Source organism: Crocodylus siamensis, chromosome 5 (genome assembly GCF_052110815.1).
Source record: "Crocodylus siamensis isolate JL-2025a chromosome 5, ASM5211081v1, whole genome shotgun sequence".
Taxonomy (NCBI): Eukaryota; Metazoa; Chordata; order Crocodylia; family Crocodylidae; genus Crocodylus; species Crocodylus siamensis.
In genome coordinates this window covers 97,023,711-97,051,490 of record NC_143399.1, presented here as the reverse complement: position 1 = coordinate 97,051,490, position 27,780 = coordinate 97,023,711, and the positions used below count along the sequence as shown (strand labels likewise).

The window sequence follows — 27,780 nt, the reverse complement described above, 5'->3', positions numbered from 1 at the left end:
CCCCTAAGGCCCTTCTCTGGCTGTGCCACTCACCAGGGCTAACGCGCTCATTTGCTGGTGACTGCTGGACCTTGGGCGGGGGGAGTGCGTGCTCGCACGGGCCCCGCCGGCCGGCGGACCCCTCTGCCAGCCCAGGTCGCTTCCTTGAGCCCGCGAGTTGGCAGCAGGCCCCGCCCGCCCTGACCCTGCATGGGGCTGCGCCGCCCCCTCCCTGTCCCGGGGAAGCCCCATGGCCGCACCGCCCGGGCTCCTCACACCCCGAGGCTGTCGGAGCCGCGCTCGCCCCGGCCCCTTAGTGAGCAACGCCCCCATAGGCGCCTAACGCCATGAGCCTCGCCCGCCCACGTGTCCCAATCGTCCCCCGCAGTCCAAGGCAGTCGCGGCGCGGGGCGGGGCGGGGCTGGGGGGGCAGTTGGCGCCGCCCCCCCCAGTAACGGCCGGCGCCTCCCGGTGTTCGCAGGCGGCGGTTGGTGGCCCCCTCCCCCCGCGCGGCCGGCTCCGACTTGCAGAGCGGCGGCGGCAGGTTCCCAGCAGCGCAGGTGGGCCGGGCGGGGCTGGGCCTGGCGGGGCATGAGCAGCGCCGGGGACCCCCCGCGCGGCCTCACCACCAGCGAGCCCGAGGAGGGCGCGGCCGCGGGGGCCGGCGACAAGCCCGAGACGCGCTCTGTTTGCAGCAGCGAGAGCGGCGGCGGTAGCCACCCTGGCGGCGCCGGCCCCATCTGCAAGATCTGCTTCCAGGGCGCCGAGCAGGTGGGCAAGCGGGACCCGCCACGGGCCGGGCCGGGCCGCGCTGAGACGGACGGGATCAGCACCACGGACAGGTCCCGCCGCCGCCGCCGCCGCTGCAGCGCTGGCGAAGGGCAGTCCGGGCGCCTGGGTCCCCTCTCTGCTCCGCGGCCCCGGGAGGTTCAGCGACCCCGGCTGCTGGGGCCCGCCCCCCCAGACCCGAGCAGGGCCCCGTACCGCGACTATGATGAAAGCGGGGGAGGAAGGGCCCCCAAGCCCTGGGCCCAACCTCTCCCTCTGTGTCACTCTCCCGCGAGCCCCACCACTGCCCCTAGCCCTGGCACCCGGGTGTCCTTGAGGACGGGGCATCCAAACTGCAGCCGACTCGGTCTCGATGCAAAAGACATCAGAACTGGTGGCAGCAGGGATTGCTTTTATTAGACCCACTAGATGTCTTTTATTAGACCAACTCATAATCATATCTATTAGACCAACTTGTATTTCTAGTGGGTCCAATAAAAGAGATCACCTCTGCCACCAGTTCTGGTGCCTTGAGGAAAGAGCATGTTTGGCTTTCCTGAGAGTGGAGAAACTACATGCTGTTGCCAAGGGTTTGACCACAATGGGTGTCCAAAAGCCAGACCCATTTGTGTTTCTCTCTTAGCTCCAATCCAAAACCAGGGCAATACCCATCATGGTTGGGGGACTTCCTTCATGGTGGCAGATGACAGAAGAAGGAGCAATGGTCTCAAGTTGCAGCCAGGGAAGTTTAGGTTGGTTATGGGGAAAAACTCTCTTAGGAGGAGAGGGGAAGCACCAGAACAGGGGACCCAGGGAGGTGGTGGTATCTCCATCCTTGGAGGTTTTTAAGACCCAGCTAGACAAAACTTTGACTGGGATGATGCAGCTGGGGAGGGTCTTGCTTTGAGCAGGAGGTTGGACTAGATGTGACCTCCTGAGGTCCCTCCTAACCCTCATTTTCTGTGATTCTGTGACTTAAGAATCCAGCCCTTGAACCACAGATCCCCCCACAAAAGTTGCAGGATTTTCCCCAGGGCAGAGAGTAGGCTGCAGGATGAGAGAGGAGAGCTCTGTTAAGCATCACTGCAGAGGGAAAACACCTCCCCATCTGCTTGCAAGTTATTAGACAGTTCAGGGGTGGGATGGGGGCAGGCACTGGCACACAGTAAATGCATCCAATTTTTTTAATCATCATCATTTACTTAATGCTAAATACAGCTATTTTAACAGCAGCTCTTTATTTATTTATGATGGTGATGATGTTGGGGGATAGTGACTTGGAAACTAACTTGTTGTTCCACAGTTGGAAATGAGACACTTGCAGAAAAGACACTTGTGCAATTTAGTTGAACTTGCTCTCTTTTCAGGGAGAACTGTTAAATCCCTGCCGCTGTGATGGGTCAGTACGGTACATACATCAACTTTGCTTACTTAAGTGGATAAGTGAAAGAGGGTCATGGACCTGTGAGCTGTGCTGTTACAGATACCATGTTATATCAATTAAAATGAAAAAACCTTGCCAGGTAATTCTCTCTTTCTTGGTCTCATTTTTTTTAAACTGCAGATACTCATTTTTATTTACTGTATAGGCCAAAATCTCTCCCAATGTCTATTTCTGAGGCCAGGGACTTCATATTTATGGCATACAAATAGATTTTATATCTGTAACCAGAATGTTGTAATATATAACTGGAATATTAATTTATTCTGCAATGTGATTTGACATTATGAGGCCCCACTGCAAAACTGAAATCCATGTCAATCCTCATGGGAACCTATTTCAAAGCAGCTGATTATGACAAGAGGAGAGTAGTGAAGGTTTCAGTCATTTGGCACTGGGAGACTCTTCAGGCCGTAGCCTTCCTATAGTAAAAATTAATGCCTCCACCAGGATAACAAGACTTTGTATCCCTTTTCCATAAATAGAGCAGCCAGGTCCTCTAAGATACAGCTGTCAGCCTCAGGCTGGACATGTTCTGAGGGCTCCAGCCAGAGGCAGGAGGACTGCCATAATGGCAGCAGTGGTGGGGCTGGAGCAAGTCCAGGGGTGGCAGTAGAGAGCCAAGCTTGCTGCTGACAGCCATGCCCAGCAGGACCAAAGGACCCTGGATTCTGTGACAGGCCACACCCACCAACTTCCAGTGCCTACCTGTAGTGCAGTGGGATGGTTTGAGAAGCTCTGTGGGCTGTATCTATATATTTGACACCCCGTACTCCACAGTTTCAGGCAGGTGCTTGGGTGGTTTTTATCTGCTCCTTCTTCCATAAGCCATACATAAGTATTTAGTAATATGTATTAGTTCTCAGTATCTGGTAAAGATTCTGTTTCAAAGTTTGGTTTCAATTGTTTTCTACCATTATGGATCCAACAGTGACAGGATTTGTTGAAATCTAAGGAAGTTCTATCTTTTGTTATGTTCTATGGGCCCACTTCTTGGATCTTGACAAAGTAAAAAAGCGATTTAAAGCAATTTTTGTATCTTCTTGCTTCTGCAGCCAGCTCAGGGCCCCTCCAACTCCTGGGACAATCTAGAGTAGTAGCAAACCTTGTATAATATTTGCAATGGTCTTTCAATGACTGTTCAAGAAGCTGAAGCACATGCCTGGGCCATTCCTCTGTACTTTGTCCACACCATCATATCAAGGTGCTGAAAGCTGGAATAGTGTAGTGTCAGCAGGTTGGTATAGGCACTAAACAAGACCTCAAAATAGGACCAGAATTAGTCAGAGGGTTACTGGAATTTTCTGAATTGTAGATATTAGTTGGATTCTATGGATCCAGAATCAATGGAACTTCCTAGGACCAAAGCACTTAGTTTTTTTTCCCCCATATCCTCTGAGTCTGAGGATTTCTTTTGAGTCAGAGATTATACCAGATACTGTGAGGCTGAGACCAATGGATAGTCCAAGGTGTCTAAACTCTTTGTCATATCTGATGAATTTGAGGATAACAGAGCCTCTTCAGGTTCAAGGCATTCAGATCCTTTGTCCAAATAGCTTTCAGAACTATCTGTTTGTTTAAGCCTGTCTTAGAAAGGGAACAGTCTTTGGAGAGCCCTCCATATCAAATCTGAAGATACTACATGCTTTGGAAGTAAGGGATTGTAGAGGGTTGAGGATCTGCTTAGCTCAGTATTGTCTCTCAGTGTTTGTTTATCTTGTTTGTTTATTGTCCCTGTGGGGCAAACTCCCTTCCTGCAGGAATTATTAACCCAAACAATTAGTAAAACAAACATATGAACCGAGACCCAAAGAGAAACTCTAGGCTTGGATATGCCACAGCTTGCCTCTTCTCTTCCTTCTCTATCAGTTCTATTCCAGCACCCAGTTTCTTGGTCAACTTCCAGTACCTCAGTGTCACTCAGCCCCCTCAGCTCTCAGCAGCAGCATATCTAGACCCCTGGCAGCCCTGGGCGAACTTGTAGTGTTGGGCCCCCCTTCACCAGAGATAATGATAATAATAATAGGACAACAGAAAAAAATTACGCTTTTCAAGCCCCCTTTCTGTCTGGGCCCTGGGCAGCCATCTGGTTTGCCCATGCCTGTGTCCGGCCCTGGCTCTCAGCGCCATTTCTCCCCTTCCCCTCTGGTTCTGGGAGCCTCTTAACTCCTGTGGACCCTGCCAGCTAATTATGCTTCACAGCTGGCTCAGTCCTTCAAGACAGGCTTACAATCAGTTTCTGTCTGCCAACAGCTGGGCTGCAGCTCAAGGTGTGCACCCCACACCACAATTAGTCAGAGGGTTACTGGAATTTTCTGAATTGTAGATATTAGTTGGATTCTGTGGATCCAGAATCGATGGAACTTCAAAACTGAAATCCATGTCAATCCTCATGGGAACCTATTTCAAAGCAGCTGATTATGACAAGAGGAGAGTGGTGATCTGCTCTCTCCATGTTTTTCCTCAAACCTAACCGGGACAAGGGTTTGAAGATGGACACACAAGATAAAGAATAGATTCTGGTTTTATAAGTTCTGATTTTATAATTTCACTAGGCATCCCCAACCTGGACTTGTTGACTGTGCTGGTAGTCTCTATAAGGACCAATTTGGAAAGACAAATTCTTTCATGGCCTTCATCTTTAGAACAGCTACTTATTAGAAGCCATGTTGTCACTCCTTCTCCACGCAACATCACCTGAGGTATAGTCCGATAAATAAAAAGTTAAAGCTTCCTTTAGCTGCTATAGGGAAGGTCAGATATTCCTCAAGGGCCTCTGGCTGGATGCTTAGTTATGATTATTTTTCATTACAGACATTCTTGGCTGTGGAATTCTGAAACCAACCAAAGAGCTAAGTCTGTGACATTGAATTACTGTTTGTAGGAGAAACATCATTCTTATCTCTGACAATTTATTTCTTCAAAGGCACAGCAAACATAACTCTTAATCTGCTCAATCCTATAAAATAATATTTCAGAGATTAGAGATATAAATTAGCTCGGGTCAATTGGTTTCTTCTGCTAGTAAAGCAAAGCAAAGCTGTAGTTTGCTGGAACATGTAGCTCCAATTTTAATTTTGGTTCCTGATTATATGCATTTTTACAGAGCATCTTTTCAGAGTCCAGAAGTGCATTGACTTGAAGGGATGCTTTTCACTTGAGGTTTGTGCCAAAAGATGCAGAGTACTCCTTTTATTTTTTCTCTGTAGAAGTCCTTTTTATTGAACTCTTCTATGATGACTTATCCAAGTATAATTGGTACTGACTTTTCCTAGAGTTTTACTGGGAAGCAGGGATTTCTTATGGTGATATCTTTTATTGGACAAAATTGTATAGTTGGGAAAGAGTTATAATGCATTCAAAAGCTTGTCTATATCCATCACAGTTATGCAGCTGGTCTAATATCGCCCTAAGAAATCCTTGCCTTTGGCATAATTTCTGGACTGTCCCAGCTACAAAATCACTCTTACATTATCAGAGTTGTGCTATACATTTTGACAGTATGATCTCAGATTTAAATTCTGAAGACAGGTCAAAACCATCATGCATTCTGAACTTGTCTCTGGCACGTAGGAGCATAGAAACTACCTCTGTTTCTTTGATCAATACAAAGTTAACATTTGGGCAAGAAAATGCTTCAAGATCTGAAGAGAAGATACTTCCTGGCTGTGTCTACATGAGACACAGTGTGCAGTAACAACTGCACAATAATTTAGTGTTTGCATACACAAGTACTAAATGACTGCTCAATAACTGCAGTGACTGTGCAGTAGCTTATTACTGCTGCGCAGTAGGACTGCATCATGCTTTGTGCTACAACGAGCGTCTTGTGTAGACACAGCCCCTGTGTCTGGTCTCTTTATTGCCTATTTAAGAAGGTCCTCTGTCTTTAGTAGATTTAAAATTGGCCTTGGCTACAACCAAGGCTATCACCTTAGCTTTCCATTTGTTTTGTGCCAATAAGTTCTGTCTTTATTTAGCCTTTAGAAATGGCATACCAAAAGTTCAGATGAAGATTTGAAATGACAGCTTGCATTTTCATAAAGCTTTGTCTCTCAGAGGATTCATGGAAGTTGATTTCCTCCTTTTGGTACCAATTACTGAAAATTTCTGTCTTTGGTTTTAGTAACTCTCAGGAGAATATTAAAATGACAGTCTTTAATGGCAGACTCTTCCCATACTAATTGCATAAGGCTGAAGTAGTTCTAAAAAGTCCACTTCAAATTTTCTGTAACTGTTTTGAACTTTCGTTAACGTCAGACAAATTTTTGCCTGTTTTACTAAATTGGGTTTTAGAATTTTGTTGCTAAGAGGGGCTATTGATCATTTTCTTGATAGGACAGTTTTATTGGGTAATTTGTGTCCTGTCAAAAAAGTTACAGAACAAACCAAGGATTCAAGTGGATACATTTTTGCAGTACTGTAGCAAGGGAGGGGCAAGTGGGGCAACCACCCCAGGCACTGAAGTGAAGGGGTGCCAACAGGCTCTGCCCAGCCAAGGCAAGGCATAGGACAGAGCAGAAAGCTGCATATTTGCTGGGGCATGGGGTGGGGGGAAGCTCCCACCGCTGTGTGCATCCCCAGGCAAACATGGCAGGGTGTGTGTGCCTGTGACAGGAGTGCCACTACTGGAGCCTCTCCGGGTATGGCTCTGCCCTCCTGTAATAGGCCAACCACCTGCTTGCTTTCCTGCCATGCCTTGATTTTATTTAATTAATAGATTGTTGTAATTAGTGGGAAGCTGCCCATTTCTACGCACCCTGATGACAGGGGGCACTATCTGCGGCTCCTTTTCCTCTCCTACACCACAGCCCAAGCCTCGCAGATGGTGCTGGTGTGATCTGACTTTGGCCCTGTTATGTCTCTGCCCTCCTTTTGCCCTTGGGGCTCCTCGCTGCCCGCCCCCCCAGGGGGTAGGGTAAATGGTCTGCGACCCGCACTAGCATCCGTCGGGTCCTATTGCCCACTTGCAGGGTGACCCTCACCCTGTCAAAATCGAGGGGGTCCCCGCACCAACACTGTATCATATATTGAATGATGTTCTGGTCATTACTCTGTTGTTCTTCCCACCTCTCTTTAATTAGATCCAGGATTCCCCTCAGTTGCCCGATCCACTCTTCTCATCTCCCTTGCTGGTAACACGTCGCTCCGTACCATGGTCTGTGTTGAGCCCGAGTCTAGCAGAGCCACTACTCTTTTCTCCTCTATGGTTACTCCTACCACCAGTGCGGGCAGCTCATCTGCCACCTCACGGTCAACTCGGGCTGCATAGCCGCACATTCCTACCTGCTCCGGTGGGCCAGGTCGAGTGTTTCCCATCATACTGGCTTACAGGGTCGGTTGTCCTGCTGCTTGATCCTGCGGGCCTTGTACCGCTTGGTGTGGCCAATCCAAATCTTGTTGCCCCGACTCTGGCCAAGGGGTTAGCATTTGTCCTCTTTTCCCTCTCCACGCAGGCCCAAGGGTCCTCTTTTTCAAGCTGGCAAACCAGCGTCTTATAAAGCCTACTGCCCTATAAACCGTTCCCGGCCAATACACCATTGTGACAGGAGTGCCACTGTTGGAGCCTCTCCGGGTATGGCTCCGCCCTCCTGTAATGGGCCAACCGCCTGCTTGCTCTCCTGTCACGCCTTGATTTTATTTAATTAATAGATTGTTGTAATTAGTGGGAGGCTGCCATTTCTACGCACCCCGATGACAGGAGGCGTTATCTGCGGCTCCTTTTCCTCCCCTGCACTGCAGCCCAAGCCTCACAGATGGTGCTGGTGTGATCTGACTTTGGCCCTGTTATGTCTTGGGCCTCCTTTTGCCCTCGGGGCTCCTCGCTGCCCCCTCTCTCTCTCTCTTGGGGCTCCCCGCTGCCACTCCGCACTCTCGGGGCTCGTCGCTGTCCCCTCTCGGGGCTCGTCACTGCCCCCCCCTTGGGGCTTCTCGCCACCCCACTGCACTCTTGGGGCTCCTCGCCGCCTCTCTGCACTCTCAGGGGCTAAGCCAATGCACCCCACAAAATATTGTGCCTTCTCCGGTGCCAGGAACCCTCCCCCGCTACTGGGGAGTCCCTATGAGGCCTCCTCCACCCCTAATAGCCTCACCTGGTCCTCTGGTTAAACAGTAAACACAAAACACAAAGTCCCCAGGCTAAAACCATCCGGTCAGACAAGAGTTAATCCCTTCCAGGTAAATTACTCCAGCTCATGGCAGCAACTCATGGTTACTCATGCCGCCAAACCTTGGCCTTCTCTCCGCACTGGCTGAACGCCTCACTCCTTGGCTGTCAGAGGAGGAACTGCCACCCTAGCCTCCTGCCTGGGTTTAAGAAGGGCTAAGCCCTGTCCCTTCCTGTCAACTGTGTTGCCCTGGTGACTGGCAGCTGCGCCTCCCCCTTCTCTCCACTAGGGGACTCTCTGGAGCCATCCCTGTTCTCAGGCACAGGGCACCTAAGTGCTCTGCGACAGTGCCCCAGAGCTGTGAATGGCACCAGGATGGGCTGCCACTGAGCTCAATCCCATAAAGATATACATAGGATTGGGCCCTCGCACATTATGTGATATTTGCTGAAATGTACTGAGGGCTTGTCCCAGATTCCAATCTTCCTTACTAAGGTACTGAAATTTTGTATTTAGACAGGCTATGACTGAAGTCTCTTAACCATCATGTAGTAACTTCTTCAGTATCTGTTAAGTATATATTGCTTACTTAGACAAGCAAAAATACTAGGTGAATCTTATTTCATACCTTTAACAATGTTATTCCCTCAGTGTTGAGGCCTGATCAGAATAGATGCCTGTATGGATAAGTCTTTCAGTCACTGTTCAACCATTGGTATACTTCAGCTTACCTCTTGAGAACCGGCACTCTTCCAGACTGGAAGCATCTAGACAGTATTATAAAAGAGGGAAAAAAATAAAGGTTATTTACCAAAGTAACTGTTTCTCTCAAATGTACTGCTTCTGCATATCCACACTGACACCTTATTTTTACCTCTACCTCAGATATTTATGTGATGTACCCAGAATTAGAGGGAAACAGTTAGGAGGTATGGGATTCTTATGCCTGAAATTTTAGAATGTGGAAAAAGATGGGCATGTGAATATTTACCCCTTATCATGGAACTTTTTGTGTAGTTTCTGTATCATGGCACATAATTTCAAAGTGGGCCTCTGTGGAGGCAGTTTGTTTTGGAAATGAAATTAATTTCGGAAATAGTCTCTTTTTCAGTAGGTTTTTTTATGTTAACCTGTACATTTCAGCAAATATCACATAATGTGCGAGGGCCCAATCCTATGTATATCTTTATGGGATTGAGCTCCAAGAAATTATTAGATAACATTCAATATAGGAATTCTCAGTCTAGTCAGCAGGCACTGAGAGAAGTGAATATGTGAGTGGAAAAGCTGGTACCTCATGCTCCAAAGAGCAATGTTTTTCATTTATTTTTTTAGTGAACCAGATTTAGCCATAATAGAAGCAAATCTAACTCTATTAATAATAAGGAAATTATTTCTTCTTAAGCAGGAATGAATTCAATTCAGTAAGAGGTATGACATGATGTGCAAAAGGACTGATAAGAAAATAGATATTAAATAATTAGACTATAATAAAAAGATATGTTAAAAATTTTGAATGTGACTAAGCAGGAATGAGAAGAGCTCATATAGCTAATACAGACAGAGAAAACACAAGGGTGGTGCATCTACATTCACAATTAATGTGCATGAATAAACTCTGGAGTGTACTGCTCCGGAGTTTGTTGTTTGGGCAAGACATTTTAATGTGTGCCTGAAACCACAGCACATTGAGCTAGGTCAGAGCAGCTCTGGCTGGTACGGGGCCTGGGGGGTCAGCCTGCCAAGCCAGGGCTGCTCCCCGCAGCTCAACATGCTGAGGAGGAGCTGGTTGAGGCATGAATGTACTTCAGTATGAGGCTAGCCAGGAGGCAGCCCCCACACTAAAGCACCCTCATGCCCCAGCCATGTGCGTTGCTGTGGAGTAAAAATCTCTGCAGCAGCATAGTACTTTTATTTACTTGTGTTTGCAAGTACTATCCTGCTATGGAGTAAATTAAGTTACTCCAACCGAATAGAGGTGCATGGGTAGATGTGTGATGTTTATTGAGCAGCTAATTAGTCTACTGTGCAGTAAATGTTTCATGTAGATGCACCTGGAGAAAATATTTGTTTGTTAATTCAAATAATTTGTAATTATGTTTTCCTAAAACAAGACATTATTTTAATTTGCTAATTTAATTGATAAGCTGTTCGTAAATCGATTACACAGACTAATATATTAGTAAAGTATTAATTCTGTTGTAGTATTCAATAATACGGCTTTGAGCTGAGTATATTCTGGCAATGTTCAATAATAATATATGTTCAACACTGAGGGAATATATTAGAGCTAAAAAAGTCATGCTGTGACAAAATGGTCTAATTTCTTTAAAAATAAGCAAACACTTGAGTCCAGAATAAGCTTCTTCTCTTTAATGTTTTATCTGTTACTCAGTTAGTGTATACTGTCATACAATACTGTTCCTTGTGGTGTTCATCTTTCCTGCAGTCCATCCAAATAATACATTATAATTTGTTACTTTACATTTCTGTAAATGTTCCATTTTTTAATGCTTTAGAAACACGTTCTAAACATATAATGAATTTAGAAACAGATGTTGAGAAAAACATTAGAAAAATAAATAATTTACTGTGAAGTCAGATTTATATTTTGCATAGAGGCAACAATGGACATGTTCCAGAAAAAAATGAACTTTTTAAACCAGTAACACATGACTTGTTGTATAGATATGCCTACATACCTTAGCTGCTTCAAGAAACATGAGGTAAAGGTTTTCAATAGCACAAAATGCATTGTATGATGCCTGACATTTATATAGGATTTTTATTGCCAAAATCTGTGATTAGCAATCATTAACTAAAGGGCAATCTTGCAGGTTTTGCAGATGTGACTTAAACTAATAGTCTCATTAAAGTTAATTACTGCCTTTACCTGTATAGCATACACACTTTTCCCCCCAAATTTAACCTTCCAAAATTGTGGTGTGTCTCTTAGGAAAGCTGATTTGCTGCTCACAATGGAAGCATGGGAATGCTGTGAGATGGCTGCTGCTTTTTTCCCTTCTCTTCCCTCAAGCAGCCACATGGAAGGAGGAGTGGAGTCCAGCAGGGGAAGATTGGCAGGGGTGGCAGAGGGGAGTACAGTGGTGCCTTCCCTAAAACAAGGTTCCTTTCTTCATTCTGCCTTCCCAAAAAGGTGCATGTCTTATTTAGGGTCTCCACTCTGCACCTGGCTCTGGGCAGCCGCAGTCCCCCTCCCTCCCTCACTGAGGGTACCTTAATTTGCACCCTACCATGCCCCTTCCCTCTCCCTGCCCCTTCACCTCAACAAACTGAGCCCCTGGACGCTGCTGTCCAAGCTGCCGATCTGGCTGCATGCATGTTGTGGCTGTGCACATGCATGTGGCATTTATTGGCAACGTTATCAGCCACAACAGCCAAAAAGGCTGATTGTTGATAATGTCAATTTTCCTTTTATCTGTGCTGATACGGTATGGACCAATGTATTGGTGCACCTCTAGTGAAAACCCACCCTTTCGGTGAGTGGAAGAGTTGAAATAGGGTTGCAGGTTGAATTAAGAGGTAGAAGTGAGGGAACATGGTGTTTAGGGATCACAGGAGTCAAGGAGTCAATATAGAAGCTAAAACCCCCAAGGAGGAGTTTGGGAGATTGGAAGGAGAGGAAGAGAGGAAGCACACCAAGGCCAAGAGTTGAAATTGGAGAAGGATGATAGAGAAGGATTGGGTGGATGATGTAGGTTTCTAACAGTAGGGAAGCAAGAAAAGAGATTTATGAAGAGCAGTTCAGAAAAGGAAAAAGAGGGCAAAGGTCTGGGTAGGGAAGAGAAGGGTTGGAAATAGAAAGCATGGGAGAAAAAAGTCCAGTACTCCAAGCTTGGTCTGATCTAAGGCAGGAAGTAAGAGGGTATTCTAGTTTAGACAATACCTTCATGCATCTATCATTTGATTCCTCCCAGTCTGGGGATGGTAAGGAATGTTTTGTGAGATGGACTGTGTAATTTACTAGTGTGGTCATTTATTTGGAGTGTTGGGGTGCTACCGCTAGGGCATGAGGGTAAACATGCTACACTTCTCAGGCGTATCCAAACATGCGTGGATGTTTGGGTCCCCAGGGACAGGTAGCACCAGTGCACTTTGTGCCGTAGCTACTTGCCCCCAGAGAATGTCCAGAGGTCCAAAAAATCCATGGAAAAAAACCCAGCACAGTGCACGCTCAGGCAGTGCACCCTTGTTGCACAGAGAACACCAAACTGTGTGGTATGTGGCCCTGCAAACATGTTTGTGGTGTCACATACCGCACAACCGTGCTCGTCTCCTCATGAACAAGGAAAGTTTGGTAGAGTAGCTGTAAACATCTAGTTGCACTTGGTATCCAACTGATTTACTTTCAGAAATAAATCTGTGCTCTTGTAGACTCCCTCATGAAATCAGCTGTTCTAGTCAAGATCTCAGTTCCAGCACACTAATGCTTTGTGCCAATTAAAACTAGGGTGTACAAATATTGGTGACTATACTGTGGATGACAATTTTGCGTTAGCAAATTGACAATGATACATTTTTGTATCTATTTTTCTATTAGCCAGTTCATTGCCTTTCACAAGTCAGATTTAAGTATACAGTGATATAACATGACTCAAATACATAAGATGGAAGTAAATAATTAAAAATAGGGTATTGACTTTATATGCCTTTCTTTTGTTTCATATTCTTGATACTAAGAGTCCTACACAGTTTATTGTTTGTGTTTTCTCATATGTACTTAAATTACCTATAGATAATTAAATTTTAAGACTGAAATTCAGATGATGCACCATTACAAAAAATAATGTTTTCTGTGTTTCTACTTTCTTTCTTCTTTGTAAAATACACGTCTTGTGCTCAAGGAAATTTGAATATTTAGATGGTGTGAGCTCACTGTTATTTGGTCATAAACTGTGAATTATGTTTGAAAATAAAATTTTAATTACAGTTGTCACTCTGGTCTAGTGGCAAGTAATTTTTCTATAGAGAATTATTTTTCTCTCTCAAATGCTGGGTTAACTTGGAAAAAGAGAATATCAGTTGAGGCATATGACATTTGCTGGGACTTAAGAACCCAGCTCGGAAGGGTATAATAAATAGGCATTAATACTGCATGATCATTAATTGACAAGAAATTTCTCAAGCACATACAATATTATTACTGATACTATAAACAGAAAATGTGAGAAAATGAAGATAGAGTTGTGGATGTTTTAAAGAGGAAAGGAATTTCAGTTGAAAATTAGTTTCTCAGAGTTAAAGGAAAGTATGTCTAATTCATTCTCACCATATAATTTGATTGTATTTCTTCTGTTAGGGGAGTTTGCCTAGCTGTCAATGATGTCTGAAAATTTTAAAACATCAGTATTTTTGTCTCATGCACAGACCAATTTCTTGTCATTCAGAGTCTTAAATTTCCTTTTGGTGAAGGTCAGTGAAACTGCACTTGTTGGAACAGTGCCTTTGCAGCCAATTCCAGCACTTGGCTGTCTCTAGAAACTTCATCTATTTTTCATTGACAGTGTATTCTTTGTTTTTATGCTTCTATTCTGTGGCTCGGTAGCAGATGTTATTGTTTGTTTGGCTATCTGGATGCCTACAACACTTGATACTTGTCAAATCCTAGATGCTTCTGCATCAGTTTTGTGCTTTTTGTTTTAAAGGTTTCTCAAAGCAAATTGTACTGAAGGCCTTAATGCTTCACCTGCTTATAAGTGGCAAGTAATCTTTTTATCTTAATTTCTAATTCCTTTGATCAAGGAAACATCTTCTCAACCTATGTTGTTTTGCTGCATCTTAAATTTTCAGTAAGGAACTTTGACTCTATCAGTTAGGAGTTTTGCATGTGATTTATTCTGCTTTCTTGTAATTGATAGAAGCTGCACTGAAATATTGTTTTCTGGTCTTCTTTAGGTTCTATCCAAGCTTCAGTCTGTCATAGCTCAATGAAGTTGTTTCACTGATCTGGAGTTTTCATTTTAGGCATTTTGCTCAAGAATAAAATGCCACAGATCCTCTAAAACATTTTGAAATTCTGACTGTCCTGATCCATAATCACTTCAGCATGCTAATTTGAAAGCAGAAGTCCAGTTCAGATTGTATGTGTGGAAATTGACTCAGCATTAGAAATACAAATTGTTTTGTCTCCACACTTGATAGAGACTTGCATAAATGCTGAAAGGACCTTAAAACAAAAAAGCACTGGCTCAATGCTGCTAGCAAAATAGTTTTCTAACTTAGGTATGTATGTGGCATTAGTCGTGAGCTTTCCTGTGATGCATCAGAATTATAACACCTTAAAGGAAACAAAGCTGCCTGTTCCTGCTGGGATATTAAAACAGCAAAGTATTGAGGCATAAGATAGAGGTACAAAGTTGTCCCAGTTTTCAGAGGCATTGCAACATAATTCTACCTTGATAGTGTCCATGGTTATTGTGAAGGACTTCATTATCTCTATGTGCCTCATGTGCCATCGGGCTGGGCTGGCTTCTGCCTCCATGGAGCTGGCCTGGCCCAGTGGCACGCAGAGTACATGGAGGCAGGAGCCAATTTGGCCTAATAGCATGTGGCTCCTATGTGCAGTGCCAGGAACCCTGGGTAACAGCAGGAGCCAGCCTGGTCCTACCTGAAGGCAAACATCAGCAGTGTGGCCTGGTACCATGCATCATGTGTAGGCAGGCCCTGGGTCTCAGGCAGCGTGGTGCGCTGCTGGGGGTCTTTGCCTGCAATGGACCACAAGAGCCCTGAAGGCCCACTGCTGTTTGTTGCCACTGGGGGCAGTGGGAGCTCTGTGTCATGGGGTTGGGCAGGGTCCCACCCCTCCTACACAGTCCCCCCACTCGCACACAGTTCCCCAGTAAATTAACAAGTCCACCTAAGTGAAGGAGCAATCCGATCAGAGACCCCCCCCAGGTTATGATTTTCAAATCTTACAGGGGTGCTCTTGTCTCTTATGGTGGGGCTCAGCCCCCTGAGGGCCAGCACTGGGGACCCAGCTACAGAGCAGATGAGGTGGCTGACCTCCTGGCCATTTGGAGCCAGGAGGAGACACAATTCAACAGTTCAAAGCAGGCGACCACAATGAGCACATCTTCTGGGAGATAGCTGCCCAGATGGCAGAGTGGGTGCACCAGAAGACAACATCAGTGCAGCACAAAGGTCAACTATGCAGCCACGGCCCACTGGAAGCTGGCCCAGGGGAGCAGGCAGCTCTGCTACAGTGCCCTACTACAGTCCAGAAAGTCATGTAGTCCCTGTCTGGGTCTGGCAGGTGTGCAGACATAGGGCCACAGGTCCAAGGAGATGGATGCTGTCGCAGGTGATAAGCAGGTCACAGCCAGGCAGCATTCCCCACTGCCAGACTGCTGCAGTGAGTACAGGGTGGAGGGGCCACTCTAGGTCAGGGCTGGTGCAGGGCTTCAGCTAGCAGAAGGAGCTATTGCCTCCAGATACCAACTGGCCAGCCCTCAGAAGCTCCAGAGGGGATGTAGCCCTGAGCTGCTCACCAGGGAAGCTTTTTGTATTGCTGGGGACAGCACAGGGACAGCACAGAGCCTAGCTCCCCCTGACTGAAGATCTGGGAGGAGCTAGGCAGGGTTAGTTTGCCCCAAGTGCCACAATTTGCCCCACACTAAAGTGAATATTCAGACATGTGTGCTGAGGTACAAATCTTTAGCACAAATTTGTGCCATTGCTATTTGAGCTGCTGCAAGTGCACGTGCCTGCATATGTGGACATGCCCATTAAGTCTGGTAACATTTAAGAATAATATAAATTGTCCTTATGCAAGGACAATTGCATAATAGGACAATTGTCCATGGTTCTGTGGCAAAGTATTCAATTTGAAATTACTCTGTCATCCGATCTTAGATTTCAGAGGTGCCTGCACACATGCTGCTGGGAAGCTGCTCTGACACACTGTAATTACAGCTCATTGGAGCAGACTCAATTAATTGAGTCTGCTGGAGCGTGCTAATTAGCATGCTCCAGCCAGCCTCCATGCCTCAGGTATCAGCATCCCTGCGCTTCGAAATGGTGGTGGGGGCACTTTAAAGCTTGTTCAACAAGCTTTAGATAAAGTGCCCCTACTGCCATTTTGAAGTGTGGAGGTGCTGATACATAAGGCACTCCAGGCACTTTAATTAGAGTGGCTTTTGGAGCCGCTCTAACTAAAGTGCCCCTCTCCCCACCCTCGAGCACATGTAAAAATGCCCCAGATGTGCCTGCAGATTTTGCCTATTCATTGACAAAAGTAGCTCTCTATCTCCTCTAGATCCTGAGAACTGGATTGCAGACTCTGGCTTACAAAACATATCTAGCCCACTGGAAATTCCTTCAATTCATAATTCAACAACTGTCATAGTCAATTCAAAGTTCTATTATTTGGTCCATCAATGGTCTCAATTATATATCTTTTATCCACTAGCAGCTCACCTCATAAGACAAGTGCTACACACTTATACATATTTTAATGAATGATTTATTTATATTTACATCATGTCTGTGATATTCAAAATGTCATCTATCTTTTAGTCAACATATTCCTCAGGATCAAGGGAAGATAAATCCAATCTTACTCTTACCCAATCAATAGGGTTTATAGAGGTAAGTTTGGACTTAGTGTTGGTCAAAGTACCTCTGCCTCTGGACAGGTTCCAGACAGTAGATGAGCTCATCTCCAAGTGACACATGCAACCAAAGACTCCAGTAAAAGTGTATTCTTGTCTGCTGGGCCCCGACAGCATGTACTTGTATAATATACAAGACTGTCTTCACAGCTCCTTTAGGGCAGGTTGAGATTGGTGTGCCACCTAATTAAGCACATACTAGAGACACCATTAGAAATTCCTTTGGAAGTGGTGAATTCTCTTCTCTGGTGGGAGGATCCAGTACATGTCAAGAAGTTATATTTCTCCTTCTCCAACAAAATTATTGCAATTGTTTGAAGTAATGTTTCATCTCTTTAAAGAACACTCTTGAGCTTACAACTAAGCAGTATGAATGTACCTAAGGAAGGGCTCTTCTTTGCTTTGCTGGGCTACAAAGACAAGAGGAAATTGCGCAAGTAGAGTGTGGTGCTGTAGGCAGGCAGCAGCTACTCTCTAGGGTCCTGTGAGAAATGCTGGCCTGACTCCGTAGATAGGATTTGTCGTACTGAGGTATAAGGTATAAGACATAAGGTTTTCTGAAATATCCGTGGATTGTGTTTGCCCTTAGGCCCCAGGGTAAGAGGTTTTTGGACAGTTGTAAAGAAACTCACTCTCTGAGGCAGTTTCAAAGAGAACTTACTCTTCTCTGCATTTGTTTTGGCACACTTAGCTTGGTTCCTTCACAGACAGATACATCTAAGAGTAGCAAATTTTAGGTTCAAAGTCTATGGCCTCAAGGGGAACAAGTATATTGGAGTAATGAATTGTTTTTGTCTAGCTTGCTGAATAGTTTAGCTAATGATGCAGATAAGCAGCATTCAGATTATAATAGGCAATACAAAGTTGATGTATTACATAAAACAGGTGGGCAGTGCGAGATCATCTGTATGTGTCAGGAAGCCATTTTCCTTTGAGAATGCTGTATTCATCTTGCTGTCAGTATACCTGCTGGATGTTCAAAACAACTTGGTGGATCAGCTGAGCAGGAAGAGTTCAACTTCTCGCAAATGGGAAATGAAAAATATAACCTACTGTGAGTATCAGGTTCTCAAATGATCTGGTGAAAGAAATGCCTCATGTGTTTTGTTCTTGGGGAGGTATGAGTCTTAGTTTTCTAGTGAATGAATTTCTGATGCGATAAATTCCCCATTCCATTGGTCTTTAGGGTGTTAGGAACAATTGGGCAACTTGCAGACACAGTAATAACAACAGAAACTCATCCAATCTAGATTTCAGTCCTCATTAACCTTTGTTTTCCACCCTTATGACCAACTCTTGATTCTGCCACATGCTATGTCTCTGATTAAAAGTTGAGTGCTGCACCTGGATACAGTGATTCTGTATCTGATAGCTCAGCGTCTAGTGGACTAACTTCATTAGGAAAGAACTGTTTGCCAATATGCCTCTTACAGCTAGACATGTTTCTAAATATAAGCATTTCTCAATTTGGTCTACTCCGGGACATGTTAAAGTAGAATGATCATCTGTTTCCTTAAAAATGGACTGATGGTTGCATTAAAACGGTCTGGTATCTAGATAAATTTAGTTATGCTGTATTTGGCAGCCATTTCTGTATTTCATGCTCAGATTGAAAGTTATTCAGTATTTCATTACTCAATTATTTTTTAAGATTTTTGAAGGGCCTGCTTTTACCAGTTACACATTTCTTTCTAATATTGTTTCTAAATATGGTAGTTGTGTCTATTATAGATCCTCCCTTTGATATTTTGCCATAATGTTCATTGTATTGTCTTTCTATAAATATAACATTTTTAGCAGCAATGACTTTTACTAAGAGAGTCAGTGAACTGCAGACACTATTTACTGAGTCAAACCATAGTTCCATCTAGCCCAATATCTTGTTTCATACAATGGCAGAGTTCATGCTGAGGGGGATGGTGAACAGGGCATATTCAGAATTTTCCATGCCCTACTCCTCTCCTAGTACAGCTTCCAGTATTCAGACATTTAGGAAGTTCTGATTCTAACCACCTAATAGTTTCACTTCATGTCCCTTAGTTCTAGTTTTGTGTGACCAAGTAAATAATAAATCCCTATTTACTTTATCTGCACCATTTAATATTTTGTAAATGTCTATCATGTCCCTTCTCAAATGCCTCTTTTCTAAGTGCAGAGTCCTAGCCTTTTTTGCCTCTCATCATATGGAAGCCACTCCATACATCTAAGTATCCTTGTTGCCCTTCTTTGTACCTTTTCCAATTCTTCTAGAACCTTTTTGAGGTGCAAGGACCAAAACTGCACACAGTATTTAAGGTATAGATGGACCATAAATTTATAAAGAGGAATAACAATACTTTTTGCTTTGTTTACAATTCCATTCTTAATAATTCCTAACATTGTATTTCCCTTTTTGACTACTGCTGAACACTGAACTGATGTTTTAATGAACTGTCCACAATGACTCCAAGAACTCTTTTCTGTTTGGTAACATTTAATGTGGAGCACATCATTGTGTATGTATTATTTTGGGTTTTTTTTCCCCATGTGCATCACTTTGCACCTATTGAAACTGAATTTAATTTGCCATTTTGTGGCCCATTCACTCAATTTCATGAGATCCTTCTGGGGTTCTTCATAGTCTGTCTCAGTCTTTACCACTCTGAGTAATTTTGTGTCATCCGCAAACTTGGCCTCCCTCACTACTGACATTCCTGTCCAGGTCATTTATAAATATATTAGACAGCATTGATCCTATCACAGATTTTGGGGGACCCCACTGTTTTCTTCTTTCCATTCTGAATGCTGAACATTTATACCAACTCTATTTCTATCCTTAAGTCAATTTCTGATCCACAAGTGAACCTTCCCTCTAATCCCTTGACAACCCATTTTTATTAAGAGATTTTGTTGTGGAGCTTTATCAATCCTTTTGAATGTCCAGACACTCTCTCTCTGGGCCTGAATACATAAAACAGGATGATCCAGATCCTCGCTTTTGTTGATACTCTCAAAAAACTGTAATAGGTTGGTGAAGCATGACTGCCCTTTAGACAAGCCACGTTGATTTCTCCCAAGCAAGCCCCCTTCGTTCATATGCTGAGCAATCCTTCTTTAAAATTACTGCTTCTACCAATTTTCCAGGAGCTCACCTGTCTCTAGATCCTTGTGTTCACTCTGGAGAACTTGTTAAAGATTGGATTTACAATGACAACCCTCCAAGCTGTAGTAATGAGGCTGTTTTTAGCAATAGGCTGAATACCACAGTAAGTAGTTCCACAATTCCAGATTTGAGCACTTTCCAGATTCTATGGTGAATGTCATCAAATCCTGGTGATTTGTTACTGCTTAGTTTGTTTGTTTTTTTAATATGTTTTAAAACCTTGTTTACTGATACTTTAAGTTGGAACAGTTCTACTGACTCATCCTTTTGGAGAAATGAGCTAGAGAGTACAGAGCTACCTTGGGGAATGTCTACATGGCACTACATTGGGCCAGGTGAACATTCTCTTCACAGTTTTTTGGGTAGTAAATATGAAAAGTACACATTTTCATTCAGGTTGATGGAACCACAGGTTTCTAGTTATATTATGAGGGCTTATACAGTGTAAGGTCTTCCTAGTTCTTTGGTTCACACATATTTCCCTAGGGTTTTTAACTGTCTCTGTACTATGCCTAGGAATAGTTCCTGTTGTATAAATATGCAAGTCAGCTTTATGGAGTCATGTGGATAAATGCTAAATGAAGCTAAGTTACCTACCAGACAGTAACCTGAGTTCTATGGTTTGCTTTTGTCCATAAAAATCCTGTAAACTCTCCTCCATTCTTATGGATGCAAATACCAGTTTGGGTAAAGGAACTTAGTTTGTGTTATGGCTTTCTGCCCTTTGTGTCTGGAAAGAAGCTAGGAAGACCTGTAGGAATGACACAAAGTAACATTTTCAGCTTTGCATTGCAGGTATACACAGGATAACTGTGGGAGTCAACTAGATACAATGGGATTCATGTGAACAAAGACATACTGAAGAACTACAGTTACTATTTTAATTACCTTTTTGCCAGCAAGTTTGCCAGCAAATTACTATAGTTAAAATTCCCTTAACTATAGCAATACTTGGTTAATGACCCCATAGCTTGGCCAAGAGGATCAGTGAGCAGCAACATAAAAATAACTTGCCTTTTCTCTTTATGCTTGCTAACACGTTTGAGTGCCAATGCCTATTCTGATATGAAACATCAACAGCTATGATGTGACAAAAATCATAAGATCTTCCCTGAACATGGAGCTGTCCCTGGGGAAAAGGGAAGTACATAATGCTATTTCTATAGTATATAAAAACACAAGAGCATAAGAAGTGCTGTACTGCGTCAGACCAATGGTCCATCTATCCCAGTTGCCTGTCTCTCACAGTGGCAGAAATGGATGCTAGAGGGAAAGCATTGAACTGAATAGATCTAGAGTGATCTGTCCTCTATTCATTACCCACTTTGGCATCTATCATTATTGGTTTAGAGCAGGGGTGGGCAAGGTACGGCTCATGGGCAGGATCTGGCCTGCCAGGCAATTTCATTCAGCCCATGAGTGCCCACCCATTGCAACCCACCCAGCCCGCACTCCTTGCTCCCAGCCTGCTGCACAGAAGGGCCCAGCCTAACAAGCACACACCTTCTGGGTGGGGTTGCTGCTGCAACTACTGCAGCCGCTGGGGGTCCAGCCTCCAGTGGCTCCTCCTCATCTCCTTGCTGCAGCACTTGCTCCAGGCAACTGGTAGGGAAGCTCACAGGACTCCAACAGGAAGCAGGACTGGGGCTCCCCTCCAGTGCTCCCTCTAAATTGTGCATTGTGTGCGGCCACGCAGGCACGCCTAGCATAAGCACATCTGCATGACCACACACACCACACAGCTTAGACAAAATGCTACTCTCTTCCACTTCCAGTGGAGTCCTGAGATGTGCAAATGGCAGCAGGGATTGGGATAGGCAGCTGGCTCCATTGTGTGGGGCTTCTCCCTGGTGGCATGTGAATGCTGGGAGCTGCATATGTATCACAGGGAACCCTGTGCAATAGAGGCAGGCCAACCTCACTCCACTCCTTTCCACTACATGCAGGTGTGGCTGGAGCCACATGCTGTCAGGCAGTAGTGCCTACATGGGCCACGAGGGCTTGCTGCCTGCTGCTTCTGCTTCTGCTTCCACTGGCCGCAGGGCTGTGAGCCAGGGGGAGGAGTGTGTGGAGGGTCCCCACACCCTTCCACCCTTCCTCACACCCCACAAACACCACACATCTACACCCTGCTTCCACAATCCTTCCACATATACACACCCCAACATACTCTATGCCTCCCCCCATACAACCACACCCCCTCACAAACCACCCCCGACCCCCAACCACATCTCACAAACCCCCTCACTGCACAATATACAGGAGTTAGACTTTATTTTTGAGTTATTATGCAATCATCCCTAGATGCAGTACGCAAACACAAATCAAGACATAAGTATTTTTGTAAGAAAAATAAAATATGTTATAATAGGAGTTTGACTTTTAGTATATGATTTGGGTTTTTTTCTGATTCTAAGCTGGCAACCCTCTCCTCCCAAAAGGGGTATTTCTAGGGGCAAAGGGAGGACTTCCAGTAGGAAATTTCAGGGGGTTTGGGGCAGGACTTTCAGTCCCAAGATGGTGACCAGAGGTGGGCATCTCTCAAGGGGTTGTGGGGGGTTGTGGGTGGAGGGCCCTTGTGGGCTTACCAAAACTCATTAAGTGGACCTCCAGCTAAAATGATTGCCTGCCCCTGGTTTAGAGAATCTTAACCTTTTTATTCTCTCTATATGTCCCGGATTATTTTGGTGGCCATTTTCTGCACCTTTTCTAATTCAGACTAAAACTGTACACAGTATTCAAGATGTAGATTTGTATAATGGCATGATTATAGTCTCCATTTTGTTTTCTATTCCCATCTTAATGATGCCCAACAGTTTATTGGCTTATCTGGTCACTTCTGCACACTGAAATTTTTAGATAACTATCTACAATAACTCTAAGGTCTTCTTCCTGAGCCATAACAGCTAGCTTAGAATCCACCAGTGTGTACATACAGTTGAGGTTATTTTTCCCCAGATGTATTACCTCGTACTTGTCAACACTGAAGTTCATCTATCATTTTTTGCCCATTCACTTAGCTTGGTGAGATCTTTCTGCAGTTCCTTTCTGTCAGATTGGGACTTGTCTACAGAAAATAATTTCTCATTGTTTGCAGACTTGCAGATTTCACTGTGCCCGGGTTATTGATGAAAATGTTGAACAAAACTGAGCGCACAACAGATTGCTGTGGGACCATACTTTTGACCTCCCTCATCCTGAAAAGTGGCATTCAGCCCAGCCCTTTGCTCCCTACCTTCTGAATCCATGAAATAACATTTCTTCCAATTTTTTGGCAACACAGTTTTTTAAAAAAAAGAATTTGATGATGGGCCTTGTTGAAAGTTATTTGACAGGCCAAATATATTGTGTCATCTGGATCCCCCGGTGAACATGCTTGTTAACACCCCCAAAAACTCCAGTATTTAGTGAGGCAGGATTTCTCTTTACAAAAACCATGCTGACTCGTCTGCAGCTGATCATATTTGTCCATATGACTGATTTTATTTTTTATTATAGATTCTACCAAATTGCTAGGGATGGAAGTAAGACTCACTGGTCTGTAGTGCCCAGAATCACCTCTGGAGCCCTCTTTAAAGATACTTGCTATGTTGGCAATCCACCAGTCCTATGGCACAAATGCCCTTTGTAACAGTATATTAAATACTATAGCCAACAGTTCTGCAGTTTTACTTCTGAGTTCCTTAAGAACAATGCCATCCAGTTCTGGTGACTTATTAATATTTAATTTATTGATTTCTTCTAAAACTTTTTGTGTTGTCACTTCAGTGTAGTCTAACTCTTCAGACCTGTCTACTAAGAAGGATTAATCTGGCATGGGAATTTCCCCAGTATCTTCTGCAATAAACACCAGTTAAAAGAATTCATTTAGCTTATCAGCTATGGCCTTATCAACCTAGTGACAGAGGATGCGGAAAAGGCTAACATACTCAATGCTATTTCACCTTAGTCTTCACAGGCATGATCAGATCCCAGATTACTGTACCAGGCGGCACAGTTTGGGGAGGAGGTGAGCCGCAAACAGTGGTGAAAGAATAGGTTGGGGACTATTTAAAAAAGCTGGACATATACAAGTCCATGGGGCCGGGATGCACCAGAGTGTGTTGAGGGATTTGCCTGAGGTGATTGCAGAGCCATTGGCTATCATTTTCAAAAACTCATGGCTATCAGAATCATAGAATCATAGAATCATAGAAGTAGGGTCAGAAGGGACCTTGTAGATCTTCAAGTCTGACCCCCAGCCTGAGCAGGAGAAAAACTGGGCTCAAATAACTCCAGCCAGGTAGGCATCAAGCCTCTTCTTAAAGACCCCCCAGGGTAGAAGCCAGCACCACTTCCCTTGGAAGTTGGTTCTAGATCCTAGCCACCCTAACTGTGAAGTAGTTCTTATGGATGTCTAATGTAAACCTCCTCTCCAACAACTTGTGGCTGTTATTCCTTGTTATGCCAGGGGGTGCTAGGGGAAACAAGGTCTGTCCCAAACACTTCTGGTCCCCTCTAGTAAGTTTATAGATGGTCACGCAGTCTCTCATTGTAGGGTCTGCCATGTTGTCCCTGGATCATACGGGTGGCCCTCCTCTGGACCCTCTCCATGTTGTCCACATCCCTCCTGAAGTGGGGCACACAGAACTGGACACAGTACTCCAGCTGTGGCCTGACCAGTGTCATGTAGAGGGGGAGGGTCACCTCCTTGGCCTGCTTGAGATGCACCTGTGGATGCACGACAAGGTCCAGTTAGCCCTGCCAACCATGACCTCGCATTGTCGGCCCATGTTCATCTTGGAGTCAATAATGACTCCAAGATCCCTTTCTGCCTCCACGCTCTCAAGAAGGGAGTTTCCCATTCTATAAGTGTGCTGCTGGTTAGTACAGCCCAACAGCATCCTGCACTTTTCAATACTTGTTAGTATTGAAATTCATCCTGTTTTTGTTAGCCCACCCCTGTAACCTATCCAGGTCTTGTTGCAGTCTTTCCCTCCCTACTAGCATGCTCACCTCACCCCAAATTTTGGTATCATCAGCGAATTTAAACAGGTTGCTTTTCACCCTGTTGTCCAAATCACTGATAAAGAAATTGAACAGCACGGGCCCAAGGACCGAGCCCTGGGGGACTCTGCTGCCCAGGTCGAATATGACCCGTCCACCACCACCCTCTGAGTATGACCCTTCAGCCAATCTGCAATCCATCTGACTGTGTAGGTATCAATGCCACAGTCGCCTAGTTTTTTAATGAGGATGGGGTGGGAGATGGTGTCAAAGGCCTTGCTGAAGTCTGTGGCGGAATGCCAGGCTTGTGATTCCGGCACCGCTTGGGGAGCCGTGGGCTTTGCGGAGCGGGCAAGCGCGCGGCTTATGGGGTGGAATTGGAGGTAGCTTTATAACCGCCTTCGAGGTTCGCCGAGCTGGCGCAAGTAGACGACTTAAAGTAAGTTGTTAGTGTTCTGTAATAAGTCTATAGGATGTCTGTTGGTTCACGGGGTTCCGGAGCTAGCCCTTGCTTTCCACCACTGGAACTAGTCCAATGATAGGTGCGGCTGCCAGCTCCTTAAAACTGTAACACGGTGAGTCATTGTTGATTGTTGGGTTTTCGAGGCCTTGGTTTTCGCTGGGATACACCCAGGTGGGGAGGCTGAGAACTGGCTGCAGGGTGATCAGGCCTACAGGGTTGTCCAGTCATCGTCTCTGCTGTTTCCTGCTTCTTTGCCTCTTTATAGATGTTGGTTGGACTGCCTGTATGACACTAACTATGATATAAGCTAAGCATACAGGGATAGGATAGCTTCTTTTACATAGTAGTTACTAGGTAGATTTTCTACATAAGTTTTGTTTCTGCAGAAATGACACTTACAGATAAGAAAAGAAACTTATAAAATGTGCATGTGTAGCTTGGTACAAGTGTGGGAAACTACAAAGCTTTCATTTTGATTAACAGCCAAGACTACAAGGTCACATAAATGTGAGAATGCTGCGCGGCAGTTATACAGAAATGAAATAACATTTTTACAAAGTCCAGAAAGACTACGTCCATGGTGACACCTGCATCCAATGCTGTTGTGACCTGATCATAAAAGGTAATTAGGTTGGTCTGACATGACCTGCCCCTAATGAAACCGTGCTGGTTGCCCTTGAGCATCATCCCTGAAGCTGGCCCATCGCAGATGTGCTCCTTGATGATCTTCTCAAAGACTTTCCCTAGGATTGAGGTAAGACTGATGGGCCTATAGTTGCCCGGGTCCTCCCTCCTCCCTTTTTTAAAGATGGGGTCCACATTGGCTATCTTCCAATCATCTGGCACCTGGCCTGAGTACCACGAGTGCTTGTAAAGCCATGCCAAGGGCCCTGCAATAACCCCAGCTAGCTCCCTCAACACCCTGGGGTAGAGAGCATCTGGACCCACTGATTTGAACAAGTCCAGTCCCTCCAGAAGCTGTCAAACCTGGTCTTCCCCAAGCTGAGGTCTGGAGGCTTTCCCCCCGAGTCCATCTTGCATCATGGTGGGGAAGTCCCGGACCCTGCACAAGAAAACAGAGGTGAAGAATTGGTTAAAGAGTTCCGCTTTCTCCTCTGGCGCAACCACCAGATTGCCAGAATATCTTGCAGGGGCCCCACATTTCCCGGTGCTTTCTTCCTTCTCTCTATATATTTGAAAAAGGACTTTTTATTATCTTTCATCTTGGACGCTAGTCCTAGCTCTGTGTCCGCCTTAGCTTTCCTGACAGCCCCCCTACAGGCCCGAGCAGAGGAGGTATACTCCTCTTTGGTGATAGCACCCCCCTTCCACCAGGTGTACACTGCCTTTTTGGCAGTCAAGCAGTCCTGGATGCCCTTGGTGAGCCAGGGGGGCTTTTGGGCACTCTTGTCTCCCTTGCTTCTTGTTGGGATGGTCGCCCCTTGGGCTCTGAGTATCATCTCCTTAAGGAACGACCACTCATCTTGGGCACTGAGTTCCCCTGCTCTCAAGAACCCCAGTGCCTCTCCTACTAATTTCAACTCGTTGAAGTTGGCCCTCTTGAAGTCTAGGGCTACCGCCTTGCTGCAGGCCCATGACACCCTGTGCTGGATGGTGAATTCCAGCAAGCGATGATCGCTATCGCCCAGGTGTTCAAGAACCTGGAGGCCCCTTACCAGGTCATCACCTGTGGCCAGGACCAGGTCCAACAGGGCATTTCCTCTAGTGGGACTGTGCACCTTCTGAATTAAGTGCAGGGTCCTGTATCTCGTCCAGGAACCTCCTGGAACAGTCCTACCTGGTTGACTGTTCCTCCCAGCAGATGTCCAGGTAATTTAAATTACCCATGACAACTACAACCCTTGCCTTAAGTGCCTCTGCAAGCTGGCTCAAAAATTCCCAGTCCAGCTCTTCCCCTTGGTTGGGGGGGGGGTCTGTAGTAGACCCCCACCATTAAATCCCTCTCCCCACGAGGATTGGTCCTGGATGACTGGAAAAGGCAAACATAGTGCCCATATTTAAGAAAGTGAAAAAGGAGGATTCAGGGCACTGCAAACCAGTCAGCCTCACCTCAGTCCCTGGAAAAATCTTGGAGCAATCCTCAAGGAATCAATTTCTAAGTGCCTGGAGGGGAAGAAAGTGATTAGGAACAGTCAGCATGGATTCAGCAGGGGCAAGTCATGCCTGACCAACTTGATTAACTTCTATGATGAGATGACTGGCTCTGTGGATACAGGGAGGGTGATGGATTTGGTATACCTTTA

General features: G+C 45.0%; 1 protein-coding gene across 1 annotated transcript in view; it reads left to right on the top strand.

The window, feature by feature from the left end:
• Window positions 1-570: 570 nt before the first annotated feature.
• MARCHF11 (membrane associated ring-CH-type finger 11) overlaps window positions 571-27,780 on the top strand; it is a 47,314-nt gene continuing 20,104 nt past the window's right edge. Inside the window, exons 1-2 of the mRNA XM_090048514.1 lie at window positions 571-750; window positions 2,115-2,270. Coding sequence (XP_089904640.1) covers window positions 571-750; window positions 2,115-2,270 — 336 coding nt within the window. The remainder of the gene's footprint in view (window positions 751-2,114; window positions 2,271-27,780) is intronic.